The sequence below is a fragment of the Cupressus sempervirens genome, chromosome 5 (genome assembly GCF_028749045.1).
Source record: "Cupressus sempervirens isolate cs-2001-9-10 chromosome 5, ASM2874904v1, whole genome shotgun sequence".
In the NCBI taxonomy this organism is placed as follows: domain Eukaryota; kingdom Viridiplantae; phylum Streptophyta; class Pinopsida; order Cupressales; family Cupressaceae; genus Cupressus; species Cupressus sempervirens.
This window is the reverse complement of record NC_143122.1, coordinates 45,024,353-45,043,863: the sequence shown is the minus strand read 5'-3', so window position 1 is coordinate 45,043,863 and position 19,511 is coordinate 45,024,353. Positions and strand designations below refer to the sequence as shown.

At 36.7% G+C, this 19,511-nt stretch overlaps 1 protein-coding gene and 1 long non-coding RNA gene across 2 annotated transcripts in view; one reads left to right on the top strand and one right to left on the bottom strand.

The window, feature by feature from the left end:
• The window catches only part of LOC149554473 (glucuronokinase 1-like), a 133,153-nt gene that overhangs the window by 60,776 nt on the left and 52,866 nt on the right, over window positions 1-19,511 (top strand). The window contains exons 3-5 of the mRNA XM_089828528.1: window positions 13,490-13,678; window positions 13,767-13,883; window positions 14,135-14,295. Of these exons, the coding sequence (XP_089684654.1) occupies window positions 13,490-13,678; window positions 13,767-13,883; window positions 14,135-14,295 (467 nt within the window). The remainder of the gene's footprint in view (window positions 1-13,489; window positions 13,679-13,766; window positions 13,884-14,134; window positions 14,296-19,511) is intronic.
• On the bottom strand, window positions 6,370-10,483 carry LOC149554474 (uncharacterized). The gene is made up of 2 exons (XR_016364375.1): window positions 10,325-10,483; window positions 6,370-9,229 (listed from the first exon to the last, which is right to left on the bottom strand). It is a non-coding gene; the product is annotated as an uncharacterized LOC149554474 (long non-coding RNA).

Genomic DNA, 19,511 nt, shown 5'->3' with positions numbered 1-19,511 from the left:
GCACATAGCCTGTTTCAGTTGTTCAAATGCAGTCTCAGCAACAGGGGTCCAGGAGAAGGCATCCTTTTTTAACAGAGCTGTCAATGGTGCTGCAATTTTCCCGTAATCTTTGACAAACTTGCGGTAGTAGCCAGTCAACCCCAAAAAACCCCGAAGGCTCTTGAGAGTTTTAGGATGCGGCCAAGTTTTCATGGCATCTATTTTTGTAGGATCCACCCGCACTCCATGGTGTGCAACAATATGCCCGAGATACTCCACTTCCTCCTGGCCAAACACACATTTAGATAGTTTTGCACAGAGTTGATGATCAGAGAGAAGTTGCAAGACAAGCTCCAGATGATGGAGATGCTCAGCCCAAGTTTTGCTATATATGAGGATATCATCAAAGAAGACCAGAATGAATTTTCGGAGGTATGGTCGAAATATGTTATTCGTCACTGCCTGAAATGTTGAAGGAGCATTCGTGAGGCCAAAGGGCATGACTAAAAATTCATAGTGACCATCATGTGTGCGGAAGGCAGTTTTAGGTATATCCTCCTCATTAACCCGAATTTGATGATACCCAGAACGAAGATCTAACTTGGAGAAAAAATGAGCCCCATGAAGTTCATCAAGAAGTTCATCAACAACTAGAATGGGAAACTTGTCCTTTATAGTGAGATGATTAAGTGCTCGGAAATCAATGCAGAGTCGCCATGACCCATCTTTTTTGCGAACAAGCAGAACTGGAGAAGAAAAGGAACTGGTACTAGGGCGAATAATTCCTTGCTTCAGTAAGTCACGGACAAGTATCTCGATTTCGGTCTTCTGATGAAATGGGTAGCGGTAGGGCCTGATGTTGGGCGGAACACTGCCAGGAAGGAGCTGAATACGGTGGTCCTCTGGACGAGAAGGAGGTAATCCCACAGGTTCAGCAAATATACCAGAATACTTGTCCAAAATGTGTTGAAGATCGGCAGGAGTGCTAGAGACTGCTGAGGGCTGCATCTGAATGGAATGGAGCTGAGCGATGACACCATGTGAATTCTTCTTAAGAAGTTTTTCCATACGGTGTGAACTGATGATGCTGAGAGACCCTGGTTGTAAGCCTTTCAAAGTGTGTTGGTGCCCCTCGGCTGAAAACTGCATCCAAAGTTCAGCAAAATCCCAGAGAATGGGGCCAAGAGTGCGTAACCATTGGGCACCCAAAACCACATCACAGCCACCTAAGGGTAAGGCAAACATGTCAGAGCGCATGTTATAATCTCCAATAGAGAGACGCACATTGCGACATTTCCCTTTACAAGGTAAAGTGCCCCCATTGGCAATCATGACTTCAAAGCTAGAGCAGGGATGGATAAAGCAATCAGCCTGTTTGGCTATTCGTGGATCAATGAAGTTATGAGTGCTACCAGAATCAATGAGTATAGTAAGAGGGATCTTCTTGAAGAAACCCTGGACCCGCATGGTTTGTGGAGTAGTGACTCCTGCCAAAGCATGGACAGATATCTCTGGTGGAGCTTCTGGTGAAGGAGGTTCAGGCTGGTGAGGCTCAACCTCATCATCCACTGTTTCCTGAGCATCTACATATTCTTCCAGTTCCGGTGGAGAATCCACATCCAAGAGATAGAGCTTTTGCTGAACACATCTATGGCCCCGAGACCATTTCTCATCACAATTATAACAAAGCCCTTTGTCTCGCCTGACTCGCATCTCTGTTTCAGACAAGTGCTTGATCGGAGTAGTTCTGGGAGCTGGTATGACTGGAGGGTTGTGAGAACCTGTATTTCTGAATGGAACAAAATTAGATCTGGAGCGTTGTAGAGCACTAATCTTGTCTTCCGCTAACTTAGCCAACCCAAGGGCTTCCATCATTGTAGTAGGTCGAAGCTTCCATCATTGTAGTAGGTCGAAACATTTTGACTTCTGAGCGAAGTGCATCCTTCAGACCACTGACAAAACAACTACGGAAGAATTCATCAGACAAGCCCTCTGTGTGATTAGCTAATTTTTCAAACTCTGTCTGGTATTCTCGTACAGTGCCTGTTTGACGCAGTTTAGTTAGTGCTCCTGTGAAATCATCAAAGGAACTAGGGCCAAAGCGCTCCAAAATGAGGGTGCACAATTCTCTCCACGTTGGGTCTACATTAGCCTTGATGTACCAACGGAACCATTGAAGAGCTTCATGTTCCAAATGAAAAGATGCAAGGGGGACTTTGTGGTTATCCAAAGTATTATGCAAGCTGAAATACTGCTCTGCCCTATAGATCCATCCAGTCGGATCAGAACCATCGAAGCGTGGAAAATCAAGCTTTGGTCCACGAAAATTGCCAGAAGAGGACCCAGTATCTCCTGAATGGTTTCGGCTCATGGCTGACTGCTGAAAGTTAAGACCCAGAATTTTGTCATCCAGATCTTGAAGTTTGGTTTTGAGGGATGCAATTTCCTCTTCCATGATTTTTGCTCCTGTACGCGTAACAACCATAAAACAAGGTTTTTTTTTTTTTTTGGAATGGGTAGAAGATGAGAAACAAAAACTTTTTTAGTTACGGCAAACTTGGATTTGGGTAAAACTCATATAGGAAATGGGTGTTCGACGGGTGATGGGAGACTATCTGGGGACAAGGGAAAAAGAAAAATGAGGGTTTCAAGGGTAGGGAGGCGAAATGAGGCGAACAGTCCAAGAGGGATAAGGGAGCAAAATGAGGAATTGAATCTTGTGGCTCAGTTTGGTGGCGATTGGATGAGAGGTGAAAAAGATAGGGCAAACCCTAAAATTAGATAAATGAGGGATTTAGGGCTTTGATATGTAAAATTTGGGGTTGGGTCGCCAAGGAAGGAAGTATGCGAAATGATATTGCAGACGTTCTGCGGAAGTATGAGCAGAAACAGAAAGCAAACAAGGAAGCTAGGACTAAAAAATAGAAAAATTTTTACTCTTTTTTATTTTTTTTATTTTTTTTTATTTTTTGTTTTGGTACAGTCGACTTAGAAAAATTCACTCACAGACAGAACAACTGAAAAGAGTTATTGCAATAACAAGAGATATTAGAAGTGAGAGGAACCTGAAGGCCACGACAGAAAAAAAAAATTTGATGTAATTTCCACCCAGCGAGCCCAAGAGAGTGCTCTGATACCAGATGTGAAGAACCTCCTTATAGCAATATCGTGAGAATGCTCGAAATAACAGAATACAAAGTGATAGCGGAACTCAGAATGAATCTACTGATCGCAGGCCACTTCGAGGGGGTAACCTCCTTTGAGCAAGCTCAATACAATAAATTCGTCCGTGCCCATCAAGGGCCTCAACCTATTCTTATATACTGGGTACGATCTAGAAAAGTAATACTACCTATGCATGTGGGATAATAAAATATACTCACGGGACGACTTACAAAGCATATGCGTCCAACAACACTACTCTAACAAAATAAACAGAAGGAACACACAGGTTCCTAACATCATTCAAGGATGACTTGGGCTTTGGTGGAATGATGGTGATGGTGATGGGTTTGTGAAATATGCGGGTGGCAGATAATGTTGATGGTGGTGATGATGGAGGATGTGTTTGCCAATGGTGATGCTGATGGGAAAGCGATGGTGGTGGAGGGTGAATGGGTGTGTTCTGATACTTGACCTACTTCCCTGACTTCCTCATCTAAACTTCGACTACCCAGCTACTCATTATTCTACTCCTACTCTTATGAATGGAAGGTTAGCAAATGGACGGGGATCGAACCTAATGAGAGCTGACCAGGGGCCTCACTTCCACACGTGCAATGATTTGAAGGAATAATAAACTAGTTTGCCACACAAGGCTTCCCAACCAGCCGCTAGGATGCTAGTGGTCTAGTATTGATCCCTATCAAACATCTACCAATGCTGCTATGCAACTATCCATCTACTTTACTTTTGCTTAAACAACTTGAAATGAAATTTGCTTCAACAACTTGACAAGAAATCTAACTACGTGGAAGTAGAAAACATGCAATAACACCCAATGTTCTTAATCAACATGCAAATCGCAACAATGAAAAAGAGAGCAATTTTGGTATTATCTTTGCAAAAATTTCTCCAACGCTTTACAAATGAGAGCAAATGGCCTTATAAAGGGGCCAAAAATACAACGGAGGGTGGAGATCAAAACAAGATCAATGATCCAAATTGGATCCTAAAAACCCTAATTAGGGTTGCCACCCCATTGGCCAATGAGAAGGTGCCACCTCATCAATGGACCAATGAAAAAAGTGGCAACGAATGAGAAGGCACCAAAATGGCGGCCAATTAGAAATAGACACTTGTCCTATTCTAGAAGAAAGAGAAATTTGCCACTTGGTTTTACATCAAATGATCTTCTAATATAACTCTTCCCTTTTCTTTCATTTTCTTAGCTAAGGCAATGAACTTAGCTAGCCTTTCATTAACTTCTTCCATAGGAGGATAAGGTGTGTGTTTCGCCTTGAGTTCCGCTGACTTCGCCACGCCATTCGCTGCTTGTAGTATATTTTCGTGATCCTTCTCATATTCTTTTGCAAATCCAATAGAAGCACTGAGAGAGGAAAGAGTGCCCAAATGCTTTTTCGATTGCTTGTTCACCGATGTTGGCCAACACTCTCTTCCCTTCATCAAAAATGATGGATTTACTGTTTAGATCAAATCTGGATGCACATTCCATAATCAATTCCGGACATAGCAACGTAGGAGGAAAAGCTGCCACATGTACAACTCCACTTTTGTATATCCTCTTTGCCAAGGGGGATTGTCCTTCCTTTAGTCTTTCCTTCATCCGTATCTTGTCCACTGTACCGATATTGGTGTCGGTTATTCTCTTCATTTTCGAGAAGAAGGGTGTTTTGGGCATCATATCCTCTTTGTCTTTCTTAGTGTTTGTCCGCTTGAGATTCTTACTTGCACTAACATCCTCCATACTCGTCGCCCTATTATGGGATGGTGGAGTGGTGGAGCAGAAGCCAAGTAGAACCAAAGGAAGCAATCCTTAGACTAGAACGAAAGAAAGATGTCAGCTTAAGGACCCCTTGCAAAAAGAAATTAAATGATGCCTTCGAGATGTTAAATATTTCCATTTAATGAGGATTTAGTAATTAATACATCATTAAAATTGGATTTTGGCTAACCAAAAGCCATATTTCAATATTGAATTACCAATTTCATTAAAGGCAAAAAGTTTTCAAGGCAAGTTAAATCTATTAAAGCCAATTTTTTGCAATTTTTCTCCAAATCAATTTTGCTATGCCAATTAGAAATTTTTTGAAAAAAATAAAATAAAATTGCTTCTAGAGCCAACAATTGATTTTTGCAATTCAGCCTCATTTCAACAAAATTAAAATTTTCACCAAAGAAAAATTTGAGATTTTCCAAAATTTAAGTCTAATGAAATTTTTTTCTTTTGAAAGATTATTCAAATTTACACAATTATATCTGGATTTTCAAAGGAAAACGTCTAAGTGCAAATTTACAATTTTATCCTACCACATATTGCTCTTTAAAATTTTGTTCGGCCTAAGGATGAAATTGACGGCTCTGGAAAATCAAGTGGAACTGGGTGAAAATAAGCTAAGTCTCCCCACATTTGTCTCGAAGGTGCCAAGGCGTGAAATTTTCAAAACTCAAAACTTTTTGGACAATCCAAAAATTTGCCGAGGCCATCAAAAGGGGGTCCCCAAAGAATTTGGGGCGATGGTGTGAGAACCTCACAACAAGATTGAGATCTGCTGTTTTAACTTTTCCTTCTACTTGCCTATTGCTCATCTCTATCTTAAACCCGACATGGCTCCTCTGTGGTTGATACATGGATGAAATAAGGTTCGGTTCTTAGCATGTTATCCTTCTACTGTGGATTCCAGCGGCTCCATTTGTGATGCAAAACTTCAAATGGTCTCTGTGCACTTCAGCAAACACAAGGAACTATTTGCAAAGTCTTTATCGTGGGCTCCTTGTATTCATGAAGCCATTGTTCAGAATTTTTGTAGAGCTACAGCCAAGCGTTCCATTTGCAATTTATACATGCAATCTTGCCCAACTTCTCAAATACTGTCTACTCCTGTTGAATATTAATCCTTGACCTTTGCTGATGTGGTTGTATAACTTTGATCAGTCTTAGAAACATGCTACCACTAATGCTACTGTAATTTAGTATTATGTCTTTAAGGTTGATGATATTGTTATCATTCTTTCCTAAGAACTAATGCAACTTACTTCTTTGATTCAGTCTTTGCGGTTCCAAATGAGTTTTCTCTGCTGCTTCAAGTCTCATCTTTGCCACTTTAACTTCTTAGTCTCATCTTAGAGATGATCCCAATATTAACATCAGCTGCTTATATTCCATATAGAGTTACTCATGAGTCAATACAAACTTTAATTCAACTGATGTATACGCGCAAACATGGTTCCTTTTGAGGCTGTAAATAGTTTGAATACAATTGCCGGCTTACATAGCTTCGAAAATACTACATGTTGGATCCCTCATTGTTTTGGTAGAGATGAGCATAATCAACTGATTTAATGAATACAAATCTAAAACTGCCTGTGATACAAAGAATTTCCAATTCGTAGTTTCTAATACTAATTTTCCATTTATGCTCACTTTTCATAAAGAAAATTGGAGACTAAATTTTAGGCTCCATCACCATCTGCAACATACTTGGTACAGTACACCCACTTGCGCCGAACTAACTTTCTCTCTTTAGGAAGGGAACAAAGATCCCAAATTCATAGCCAAATCCCACCCTAGTGTTCTATCGCCTCTGAAAATTTCTAAGGATTTGCAGAAATAGCATGACTCAAAAAGACTAGAACTAGATGTTTGAGCTTGAGTTCGGCGTGTATCGAAAGGAACACCTGCTAAAGAACCAACTGCCTCAACTGTAATATGTGAACCAACTGCCTCAACTGTAAACTGGTGGTGGGGGTGGATTGTCATCTATATCATCCTCAAAAGATGGTAAATCCCTAAGAGATGAAGAGGGAGTAGTAGGTAATGAAGAGGAATCTAGTGAGGGAGAATCTAGAAGAGGAAAGCGCTCATCAAATTGGACATCTTGTTGAAAGAAGACCTCTTTGGAATTAGGATCAAACAACCTATACACCTTCACATCCTCACAGTAGCCAACAAATATGAGTGGTCAACTCTTCTTCTCCATAGATTTCCTTTGAGCATTGGGAATAAAAGCCCATGCCTCACTACCAAAAATTCGGAATGTAGAAACATTGGGCTCGGCATGAGACCAAGCCTCTTCAAGAGTCATATGGCGTAATGCCTTGTGGGTCATTTGATTCTGAATATAGTTGGCACAATTGATTGCTTTAGCCCAAAAAGAAGACTGCACATCCCGTGAATGAATCATACAATTTTCCATCTCTCGTAGTGTTTTGTTCTTTCTCTTGGCAACACCATTTTGTTGAGGGGTATGAATAACTGAAAATTGATGTAGTAAACCATGCACAGTGCAAAAGTCTCTGAATGCCTGATTCACATACTCCCCCCCATTATATGTACATATTCATTTGAGAGAAAAACCAGATTGCTTCTCCACAAATGTCTTAAAGATTCAAAAGGAATCAAAGACATCAGATTTGTACTTAAGAAAGTACACCCATGTATGTCTGGACAAGTCATTAATAAAGGTGAGTACATAGCGAGCCCCTAACAAAGGAGAAGGAAATGACATAAGACCACTATGGACCAACTCAAAGAGTTCCCTAGCATTTGTGGCTATTCTCGTAGGAAAGGGATCTCAATGATGCTTGCCAAGAACACACCCATGATAAACACCATCAGTGTAGGAGATCTTTGGTAGCCCACAAACAAGTGTTTGTGTACTTATCAGCTGTAAATACTTGTAGTTGACATGGCCCAAACGCTCATGCCAAAGCTTGTTCACTGAGTCTGCATGAGCAATAAGAGAAGAACTCAAACTATCTGAACTCTCAAAGCCATCAAACTGATATAAGTGAGACTAAGGATCAACACTGCTAGTAGCGATAATTGAATCAGGATCACGAAGGTCTTGAATAACTACATCATGTGGTGAGAGCTCAACTGTCTTACCAGAGCCAAAATGACAAATCTGATAAACTGAAAGGAGGTTCGTCAAAATGTTAGGAACAAGAAGTACATCTTGAAGACAACCACCATCCAATGAAACTAAACTTGAACCGAGAACTGGGAGCTGTTCTGAGTCACTAACTGCAATATGTGAAGTATCACTATGGGCAAGGGTGGTGACCAAATCTTGTGAATATGTCATATGGTGTGAAGCACCAGAATCAATGATCCAAGAAGACCCGAAAGGTAAGGCTTGTGCATGAAGAGCATGACCTTTCCCTGTGGAAGGAGGCTAAGGTGGGGACATATGATATTGTTGCATGGCTTCCTCTAAAGCCTCTAACTATTTCCAACATTTGGAAATTGGATGTCCTTCCTTGCCACAAAAACTGCAAGGATCACTTATAAACTTCTTAGTCTTGGAGGAAGACTCACCAGACTTAGAAGATTTACTTTTAGGATTGAATTGTTGTTTTGAAGTAGACTAAAAAGGTGGATTGCAAGAATGCTCACTTCCAAAAAAATCTTTCTTGGGCTTCAATTTCTACTTCGACCTCTCCTTAGATTACTGAGCAAACAGTACCTTGTTCATTGATCCTATTAGAGAGTCTAACTGTGTAATCTTGGCTTGCTCTCTAGTCAGCGGATCACAGAAAACCTCAAATGTAGGCATAGTGAATCTAGGAGCCAAAGCATCCATAGTAGAGTGAAAAGTAGATGAGAAAATTTGAAAGTTTCCTTGAAGCTTTGAAAGAATAAGGTAAATGCACTCTTGACTAGTCTTGATCTTTCCACAACCTTGTAAAATATATCTGATAGATATGAATTTCATCAAGAAATCCTCAATAGAGGGAAATGAATCAGGAATCAAAGAAGTCAACTTTGCCTCAATCTGCAGTGCTCTGAACTCATTTATGGTGCCGAAAAGTCCCTCAAACTTTATCCATATAGCCTGAGGAGTGAGACAACCATCCAAATGCAAGAGTAGACTATCATTGACATGCAAAGATAACAAACCCATAGCTTGATCCATGTTGTTCCTCTGTTGCATGACCTCAAAAGCACGTGTCAATAGAGGTTGAACCTCATCCAAACAGGACCATAACCCTCGTGATTCTCGAAGTCTTGTCATACGAGCTTTCCAGAGATGATAATTGTGCGGAGTAAGAGACTCCAAAGATGAATCTGCCATTATTTTTTGTAGGGTTCAAAAGTTAAGAAGTTTGAGTTCTCTAATGTAAATTACAGAAAGCAAGAAAGAAACTTCTTCCACAATGTAATTAATCCAACCACAAAATAAATTGTATATTTAATTATGTGGAATTAAGAGTTCAAATTGTGATTTCCCAATTGACTTAAGACAGTTAAAGGAGTCAATGCATTCAGATTTGCACAAGATCACATCCCCCCCAGTTTCACTAAATCAGAAGTCACCCCCCACAATGCAATTTTTTGGCACTTTATAATGGAGTGTGGGTACGATGTGCTAGTTGCAAAAAACAAATTGGCCTCTTTTTTTTGTTATGATTACAACTTCCAATCTGAATTAATATCAGATTCATACAATAAAAAACACTTGGATTACGAAAGGATCTAATAGAGGATAAGTACTAAAGAGGCCAAATAAGGCCACTTTTCAAAAGTGAATTTTCTGCTTAAAGAAGACTGTCTTTTGATATCAGATTTGGATAGATCTGAAAAAAATAGGCACTTAAAAAAATGTGGAACTTAAATTTGTGTTTGTATGAGCTTGTATAGAGTTTTGGAAGTTGCAAAAATGAGGATTAAGTAGGTACAGTCATAAAAAATTGTTAATACCTCAAATTCCATGCATCAAACTGCAAAACTAATTTCACCATTGGAAAATTTGGGAGTTCCTACCCCAAATCAAAAAAAATTACATGCGATTTGGAGTCTAGATGACCAAATTATGGCCTTCCGAAGTTTGAGTACCAAATCAAAATGTAAATGCGCTATTTCACAATGAAAATGCACTATTTTACAGTGCAAATGTGCTATTTTACAAGGCAAATGTGCTATTTTACAATACATATGCATTATTTTATTATGTAAATGCACTATTTTACAATACAAATATGTTAGAGTATAACAAAAGCGCCAAAACATTGTGCGGATGTGCTACAATAATATTTAAATGCGCTAAAACAGAGTTTAAAAGTGCTAGAACAGAACAATTTTCCAGATTTGCTGTTCAACAGTACATAAGCTTCAAAAATCTTCAAACAGGAACAAGAAGTTGCAAATCCATGGCTCTCATACCATGTAGAAGTTGATAAGAAGATAATTTCACATATCCTGGAAATAACCTGCAAGAAAATACCTATTACAAGGAAGATGAAGCAAAGAAGAAAATATTACTCTCAAAACAGAAAGAATATATTCATGAGTGAAATTGAGAAGTGTTCTCATGAATGAGAAATGAGCTCTCAAGATATGTAATACACAAGAGATGATCTCTATATAAAGGAGATCATGCGATCTCTAAGGAGGATAAGGTGATAAGGGAATCCTTGTCATCCACTCCTAAAGAGATAAGGGGTCCATGCAATCACATGTTCATTTCAGATTTAGTTTTAGATTTGGTAATCTTTTCTGATTTGCAATAGCATAAGAAAATGAATGACTGCAAGATTTCTTCACTTTGTTTCTCAACAAAAGTGACATCAAATCTTGGGTAACTTATTTTTTAAAATTTTATTTTTTTTAGTTTCATTAGTATGATTTATGCAAAATTATTTTGTTGGAACTTCTTCACAAGAAGTAGCAAAAAATAGAATAAAAAGAAAAAAATAAGAAAAAAATCTAGAAGAACAAGAAAAGGAAAAAGAACAAGTATTGGAAGAGCAAGAATGAGAGAAAGAACAAGAGAAAGAGCATGAACATGAACAAGAGTAAGATCAAGGGCATGTAATAGAACAAGATGAATACGAAACGACAAAAAGAAGAAGAAAAAACAAAAATATTTGATGAAGAATAAGAAAAGAAAAGTTAGCAGCAAGGACAATGCTTTTGTAAAGGGGGTAAATGCTATACCCCTAACGGTTTAGTGTCTATTCTGTAATGAGTAGTTGGCTTGCGGATGTTGTAGCTCTTAAATAAGATATATTATTATGGAAAAATATTTAAGTTGACCTAGGCAGTTTCCAATGCATAAGTTATTAAAGTAATATTATAATATTTAGCTAATAATGGTCATTTAAGTCATCTACTTAGTTTAGTTAGTAACTTTCAATTCTACTTTAAGTTCTTGATTGTTTTTGTGATGGAAAGATCTTGTAATTTTAATTTATTCATAAGTTTTCAATCAATTTTTAAAATAAAATCGACATCATTTTTACAGGTTTTTTGATAAAATCAAAGTTTTCAGAATACTTCGAGGGTTTTTGTGCTATTTATGTGTGTGAGAGTTTTTCAGTACTGCATGCAAAGGTTTTTGGTAAATTTCCCAAAAAATTGTGGTTTTTTGCTATCGGGTTTTAACTCTTACATGATCTTTCCTAGAAGTGTTGAGGTTTTTTTTCATGATTTTTCCCAAAAAGTCATGGATTGTCTGATCTTGGAGGAGTTTACATGATTGTTTCTCAAACATCATGGTTTCCTTTGTTGTGAGTTGCTAGTTTTTCACAATTTTCTTAACATTGTGGGTTTTCACCCTTTTCCCACAAATCACACGATTTGATGATTTTTTCACAAAATCACTGATTTCCATCTTTGACAAAATGTTTTGACGATTGTTTTATAAAATCATAATTTCTTGCAGCGATTTTTGGGTCACACCTAGTGTTTCTACTTTCTAGGGTGAACGATGTTCTTGCAAATATAATGGAGTTTTCTGCACAATTTTAAAAAATAAAATGAAATTGTGGGTGTTGCTGTTTCGTTAAAAGGTTTTTGATGTTTTTTCTACCAAATCTTGTGCGATCTCAACATTGGATCAAGGGTTTGAAGGTTTTTCCAGAAATCATGGTGCTGTTTTGTAACAGCTTCTTTGGACAATTTTTGGCAAAATTGTGGGTCAAAGAGTTTTTGCTGATCTTTTTCAGAAGCTAATCTTGTTCTCTAGATAACAGGAGGGGTGGCTTGGTTACTCAAAATTTTGTTGGAAGACATTGAGTTTGTTCTTGAACTTGGTCATATCCAAAAGTTCTACAGAAAGTGGTTTACTGATCAGAATTCCAACCAGGGAGGGTCTCAGCAGTAGGCTCATTTTGCAGAGCATTCTGAGGAATTAGACTTCAATTCCTTTGTGGTCAAATAACTTGCAGAGTATGTTGTCTTCTGTGGGTGGATAGTAAAATGACCATTAAAGGAGGGTATTAAAGTGATATTGTAATATTTAGCTTATAATTGTCTATATACAAACTCTTCCTCTCCTTCGTTAGAAACAATTAATAAGTATGGTATATATAGGAGGCACAGATTAGTTATTATCATCATGTTGAATTATGTTTCTTTTTGAAGATTATTGGAGGTATCCTCCTTGGATTGGATAGGAGGTTGCCCTCTTGAAGTGGCATATTATTATCAAGTATTTGCAGAATATTTCTATATATAAGAGGTATAAGTTAGTTATTATGGTCATGTTGAGTATTGTTTATTGTTGAAGACTATTAAAGGTATCCCGCTTCAAGTGAGTTAGGAGGTTGCTTCTGGAAGTGGCATATTATTATCATGTTTTTACAGAATGTTTCTTATTATCTTCTCCCTTGTGCAAGTTATTTCATAACACCTCCCCTAGCAAGTATGACACATTGATTAGGAAACCATGGGGCTAACAAATTGATCATTTCAGACCAAGAGTTGTTTTGCATAATATATGCCACCCACATTTTTAAGTTGACAGTTTTCTTATGCATTTTGAAAGCTCTGACCTGTGTTGCATAGATAGTACATTGTACCAATTTGGAAGTTCATCTTTAATGTTACATCTTTAATTTCTCTTGACTGTTGGCTTTTCTAGGATGACATCTCAGCTTGTTATATAACATGAGTTTTTGAAGTTGTTTGATTAAACTTTTTGTTCATACACCACATTTCCTCTCAGCATAGTTATTTTCCTATGTTTACAAAATCAAAATGATATTGGGCTGGCTTGGTAAAAAGTTGCTATATATTATTATATGAATTATCCAAAAGTCATCCTAAATGGTCTTGTTTCACATATAAGGTTAGGGGTTGCTGCTGGGGAGGCATATGGATTCCTTAACTAAAAAGTGCTCAATTGAGGTTTTTATGATTTTAATTTATAAGAATTACCCTAAAATTGTGGTCATAAACATTAAAGTTAATCAACCTTGCTTGAAAAATGTGCCCTTCTCTTTACTCCCACTTTGTCCTCTTGACAAGGAGAGAATTCTTTGCTTCCTCGAGAAAAAATTGTTAAGATGATCGTATGCTTATGATGTTTTCTATCTGATTTTGCAGGCAGGGCTTTCAGGTTCCAGTGCAATAGTGTGTGCTGCCTTAAATTGCTTGCTTGATTTCTATAACCTAAGACACTTGGTGAAAGTGGAAGAAAGGCCAAACTTGATACTCAGTGCAGAGCAAGAATTAGGTATCACTGCTGGTCTCCAGGACCGTGTAGCACAGGTCTATGGAGGTGTTGTGTACATGGTATGTTCAGTCGTTTGGTTGGTATATTTCAGTCATATGATACATGCCCAGAGTTCTTGGTTTTAATATCATAACATTGAAATGATAGGATTTTAAGAAAGAGTATATGGACAAGATGGGACATGGTATGTATATACCTCTGGATCCTGCAATGCTTCCACAAATGTACCTTATTTATGCTGAGAATCCTAGTGATTCTGGAAAGGTACATAATAGTCCTTAATTGCAAACATCTGATGTAATTAGCTCTTGTTGGAGAGATTTTGCATCAGATTTTAGAGAGGAGCTTGAAATCTCTTTTTAAGTGCTTGTGTTTCTGTTATATTGAGACAATGGTATTATTAACATTGATTAGTCACTCTTGAAAGTAATCTGTCATAGATCTTTCACTTAAAAATTTGCAGAGTTGAGGACTGTGTTCCTTAATCATATCTACCTTTTTTGATGCCAATGTAGATACACAGTGCTGTGAGAAAGAGATGGCTTGATGGTGAGGAGCTAGTCATAAAATCAATGGAAGAGATTGCTGGTTTGGCATCACAAGGTCGTGATGCACTGCTGGAAAAAGATTTATACAAGTTAGCAAAACTTATGGATCGTAATTTTGATCTGCGAAGGTGTATTATCTCTCTTTGTCCCTACTCATTTTCTGTTGATATCTAAATTTTTAGTAATTGATTAGTACTGTTTTTTGTTTGATTATTTGCAATTAATTTTGGCTGTTTTTACAAACATCTGTTTACTACTATCTATCTACTACTATTTCCTTTTTTGGTCAAACCCATAAAACAAGCTTTGAATTTGCTGGGTGGTTTATGATTTTACAGTTGACAACATTTTTAGATTATAACAACATTTAGATAAGGTTTGAGATCATACACCTGACTGTTGTTATCTGATATACTTTTCTTTTAAGTAATCTGGAAATATTTGATAAATGTAATGAAGGTTTGAACTGTAAAGTTTTTGCAAATTCTGTATGAATCAGACTGAAATACTGCTTTTTAGTATTGCTGAAGATGAACCTTAATATACCGATCTGTATATGAAGTGTACTAAGAAGTATTATAACTATTCTGAATTTCCAATATTCTGTATCTTGCTAGTAAATCGCATAAGGCAGTTTTATAGAGAAGCAGACCTTTAATGTATCTTTTGTGTGTTCTCTATCCTCATACTTACCTTATATTTATAAGGTAACCAAAGGGCATGTCACTTCACGTGACATGACCCTATCTAGGTCGGCCCTTAATTGTCTTTTCAAAATTGGTGCCTATCTAGGAATAGACTTAGTTAGTGATTAACTAAGTTGTTCAAGATTAAACTTAAACAACATTACCAAGTGAGACGTCAATCATGACTGAAGACTAACAATGATATTTAGGCCCTTTATCACAAAGGTATATTATGCATGATCAGATCTGTATGATTTGTATCATCAGACTAGGATGATTTTGAAGTTATAGAATTAACACTCCCTCTTAACTTGATAATCATATTGAGAGATAACATATCTAGCATCATCAATGAAAGATGAATAAGCATAGATTGATACTCTATATCTATCTGAATCTTTTAAGCATGTGGTATCATTAGAACACACGATACTATGTCATATTACTATACTTGTGATATGACTTATCATTGATACTAGTGATAACAGTATTGCAAAGAATATAATATATAGGATAAAATTCGGAGAATCCTTAAATTCTTCATTTATCCAAGTTGTGACTCATAGGTATTGGCATTCCTATATCACAAGATGATCCTGAGTTAAGATCTACCAGAACATAGGATAAACTCCGAAGAATAATAAAATTCTTTCTTTATCCAAGTTGTGACTCATAGACATAAAAATGTCTACATCACAATGTGATTTCGAATTCATCTAGATCTAACAGTAGATCTCTATTGTTCAACACATTATCTAAGAGATCATCATCTCTCATAATGTCTTTTATACAAGTGTTCATTATCTCAGAGATCGTCACCTCTTAGATAATGAATACAAATGGTGGAGCCCATAACAGTCTGTAGCCTGACAATAAAAAAATATTTTAATAATAATTAAAAAAATACAAATGTATTACAATTCAACCATACCAAGTCTTTTTCTGAAGTGATCTATTTTCACTCGAGAGATCAAGAGGTTTGGTAAGAATATCTGCTCTCTAATCTGCAGTACAAATGTATTCTAGTTTTATAGTATTCCTATCTACCATATCTCGTACATAATGGTAAGAAATTTCAATATGCTTGGACCTGTCATGAAAAATAGGATTCACAGAAAGCTTGATGGAACTCTGATTATCACAATGAATAATCGTAGGATTCATGGCTTGACCAAATAATCCCACAAGTAACTTTCTAAACCAAACTACTTCCGGAGAGGCCATTGTTGCGGCAATGTATTCGACTTCTGTGGAACTTTGAGCTACTGATGACTACTTTCTGCATATCCATGATATCATCGCTGAGCCTAAACTGAAACAACATCCTGAAGTGCTTTTGTAGTCAGTAACTTTTCTAGCCCAATCTGAGTTTGTGTACTTATGTAGGTCCAATTCAATTTTCTCATACTTGAGCCCAAGATTAAGAGTGCCTTGTAAGTATCTCATGATGTGTTTGATTGCAACTAGGTGAATCTCCTTTGGTTCACACATAAATTGACTTAAGGCATTAACAACATAGCAAATATCAGGTCTTGTATTTACCAAGTACATAAGAGATCCAATCATCTGTCTATAGAGAGTAGAATCTATGGAAGGTGATTATGTTGTTGCTTCCTTAAGTTTATGTAGATTAGTCTCCATTGGAGAAGACATAGGCCTGCAGTTTCACATTCCAAATCTCTTCAAGATGTCTAATGTATACTTTCCTTGATTAAGTATGATGCTATCAGAATTTCGCCATACTTCCAATCCTAGGAAGTTATGAAGGAGTCCTAAATCTTTCATTTCATATTCTCTGATTAGATCTTTCTTGCATTGATCTATAAGATGATCATCACCTGTTATTAGTAAGCCATAAACATATAGTATCAATATCATCATATCATCTTTATCCATTTTATAGTAGAGATTTGGAACAACTTCATTCTTTGAGAATCCTAAGTTGATGAGATACTTATCAATTCTTTCATACCAAGCCTTTGGAGCCTGTTTAAGCCCATAGAGAGCTTTCTTGAGCCTGCAAACAAAAACTTTAGGGTTATGAGTTTCAAATCCTTCAAGTTGCTCCAAATATACCTCTTCTGTAATTTTTCCATTAAAAAATGTTGTTTATACATCCATTTGATGTACTATCCATCCCTTCAATGTTGCAATAGCTAGGACTGCTCTCACAGAGGTGTATCTGGCAATAGGACCAAAGGTTTCTTCATAATCAATTCCCTCTTTCTGAGAGAATCCTTTGGCTACGAATCTGGCTTCATATTTTTCAATGCTATCATCAGCAACATGCTTGATTTTAAAGATCCACTTAGAATAAACAACAAATTTTCCTTCAGGTCTTGGAACAATTTCCCAAACATCATGCTTCATAATGGATTGGTATTCTTGTGTCATGGCATCCTTCCAAGTTGTATGTTTAATAGCAGCTAAAACATTGGTTGGTTCTGATTTAGACAAATCACTCATGTTTGTTGCATAACTAGAAAATCTTTTGGGTCTTTTGCTTTCTCTAAAGCTTCCAGATGATGCAGTAAAGTCTTGTGCTTCCTCTACTGTCTTAATGGCCCAAAGTGGTCTTTTCTTTGAATTTTGAGTTTCCTCAAGATTGAGATTTTGAATTTCATCTTCAATTTCTTCAATGTTCTCCCATTGAAACCCAGATTTAGTATTTTCTTCAGAACTAGGTAAAGGAGAGGGATCTCCAGAACTTAGGGCTCTTTTGAATGCTAAATCTTCTTCAAATATTACATCCGTACTGAGTTCAATATTTTTCTAACCAGGTATGAAAATCCTATATGCTTTAGATGTTTCATTATACCTAACAAAAAGACCTTCCCTCTCGGAGGGTTCTAACTTAGTTCTCTTTTCTTTTGGAACATGTATATATACTGGGCACCCAAAAATCCTAAGATGTCTTATATTAGGTTTAACCTTAGTAAAGACTTGTTCAGGAGTTTTATCTCTAAGATAGGAGTGAGGACTTCTATTTTGAATACGGACAACAGTACAAGAGGCTTCTGCCCAAAGATAATATTCTAAATTTTGATCAAATATCATAGCTCTTGCTACTTCTATAATTGTTCTATTCTTCCTTTTTGCTACTCTGTTTTGTTATGGGTTATAAGGAACAGTATACTTCCTCTTAATTCTTGTTTCTTTACAAAACTCTTTAAACATATTTGAGGTGTATTCCTCTCCATTATTAGTCCTAAGAGTTTTAGTTTTGTGTCTTGATAAGTTTTCAGTTAAGGTTTTGAATTCTTTAAATCTCTTAATGATTTCTTTTGATTCGTTACATTTTAAGAAGTAAATCCAAGTTTTCCTAGAGATGTCATCTATAAAAAGTATGTAGTACCAGTATCCTCCAAGAGAAGGAACAGACATAGGTCCACATAAATCTAAGTGGATTAATTCAAAAACATTATTAGTTTTTCTAGTGCTATTATGAAATGGAATTTTGGTGTCTTACCTAGAGCGCATCCTTTGTATATGCTTGAGTGATCTTAATTCAACTTAGGTAGACCAGTTACCATCTTCTCCATGGTTGATAAGGTTTTGAAATTTAGATGTTCTAACCTTCTGTGCCATATTTCATTTATATCAGCAGCTTCATGAATTAAGGCTTGAATAGGTGGACACGGTTTTGAATTTAGCTCATACAAGTATCCCTTTTTTTGACTGATCAACTTTGCTTTAAAAGAAGAGTTCTTAGACCAAGTCATTACTTTACTGTCCATGAATGCAACATTATGTCCACTCATCTTCAAGCGCTGTAACTGAGATTAGATTCCCTTTTATCCTTGGTACATAGAGTACTCCTTTGAGATGTAGAGAATTACCCGACTTCAGTTTCAAGGTGCAATTCGCAATTCGTTTGATTGAATGAGCGAAATTATCACCGATGGTAACTTCATCATCAACTTTTTTAGATAGAGTCCAATGCTTCTTTGTACCCTGTAATGTGTCGAGATGATCCGCTATCAATTACCCATGCTTTGCTTGATACTTCATTTGATAGTGCAAAATACAATACACGATTCTCAGGATCATAGTTATCTTCTTTCATAGTAATGTTAGTACAGTTTCCTTGCTGCTTCGTATTCTCACGGAAATTAGATCTATAGTGTCCAAATTTTCCACATTTGAAGCATTTTATTTTGTATAGATCTTTTTTAGGTTTGTCATTTCTTTGATTACCCTTATTCTTCTTGAAGTGCTTCTTCTTACCTTTATAGGAATTTGTATTGAGAACATGAAGTTCTTCATCTTTGTAAAGTTTATTACCAGATTTGATTGATTGTAGAATATTTTTGCAGGTACAAACATTAACACCAATGTTTTGAATCACTTCTAGAATCTGCAAATATTAGTGCAGTAATAACATAAATGAAGTATTATCAAACTCAGAATTATCTTCAATCCTTTTGGAGTGCTTGCATTAATAGAGTTCGATGCCAAGATTACATTGAATAGATTGGAAAAATATCAACGGAAGGGGTGTGGGGATGAATGGCCATGTCTCCAATTGGAGACATGGACATTCATTCTCAAACCCGTTCATTGTTAACTAATACTCATGATTAGTTACTACCATAACACAGTGATTGAATGTATAACCAATCATTACATCTGCGGCCCAATATAAAGGATAGATCGAT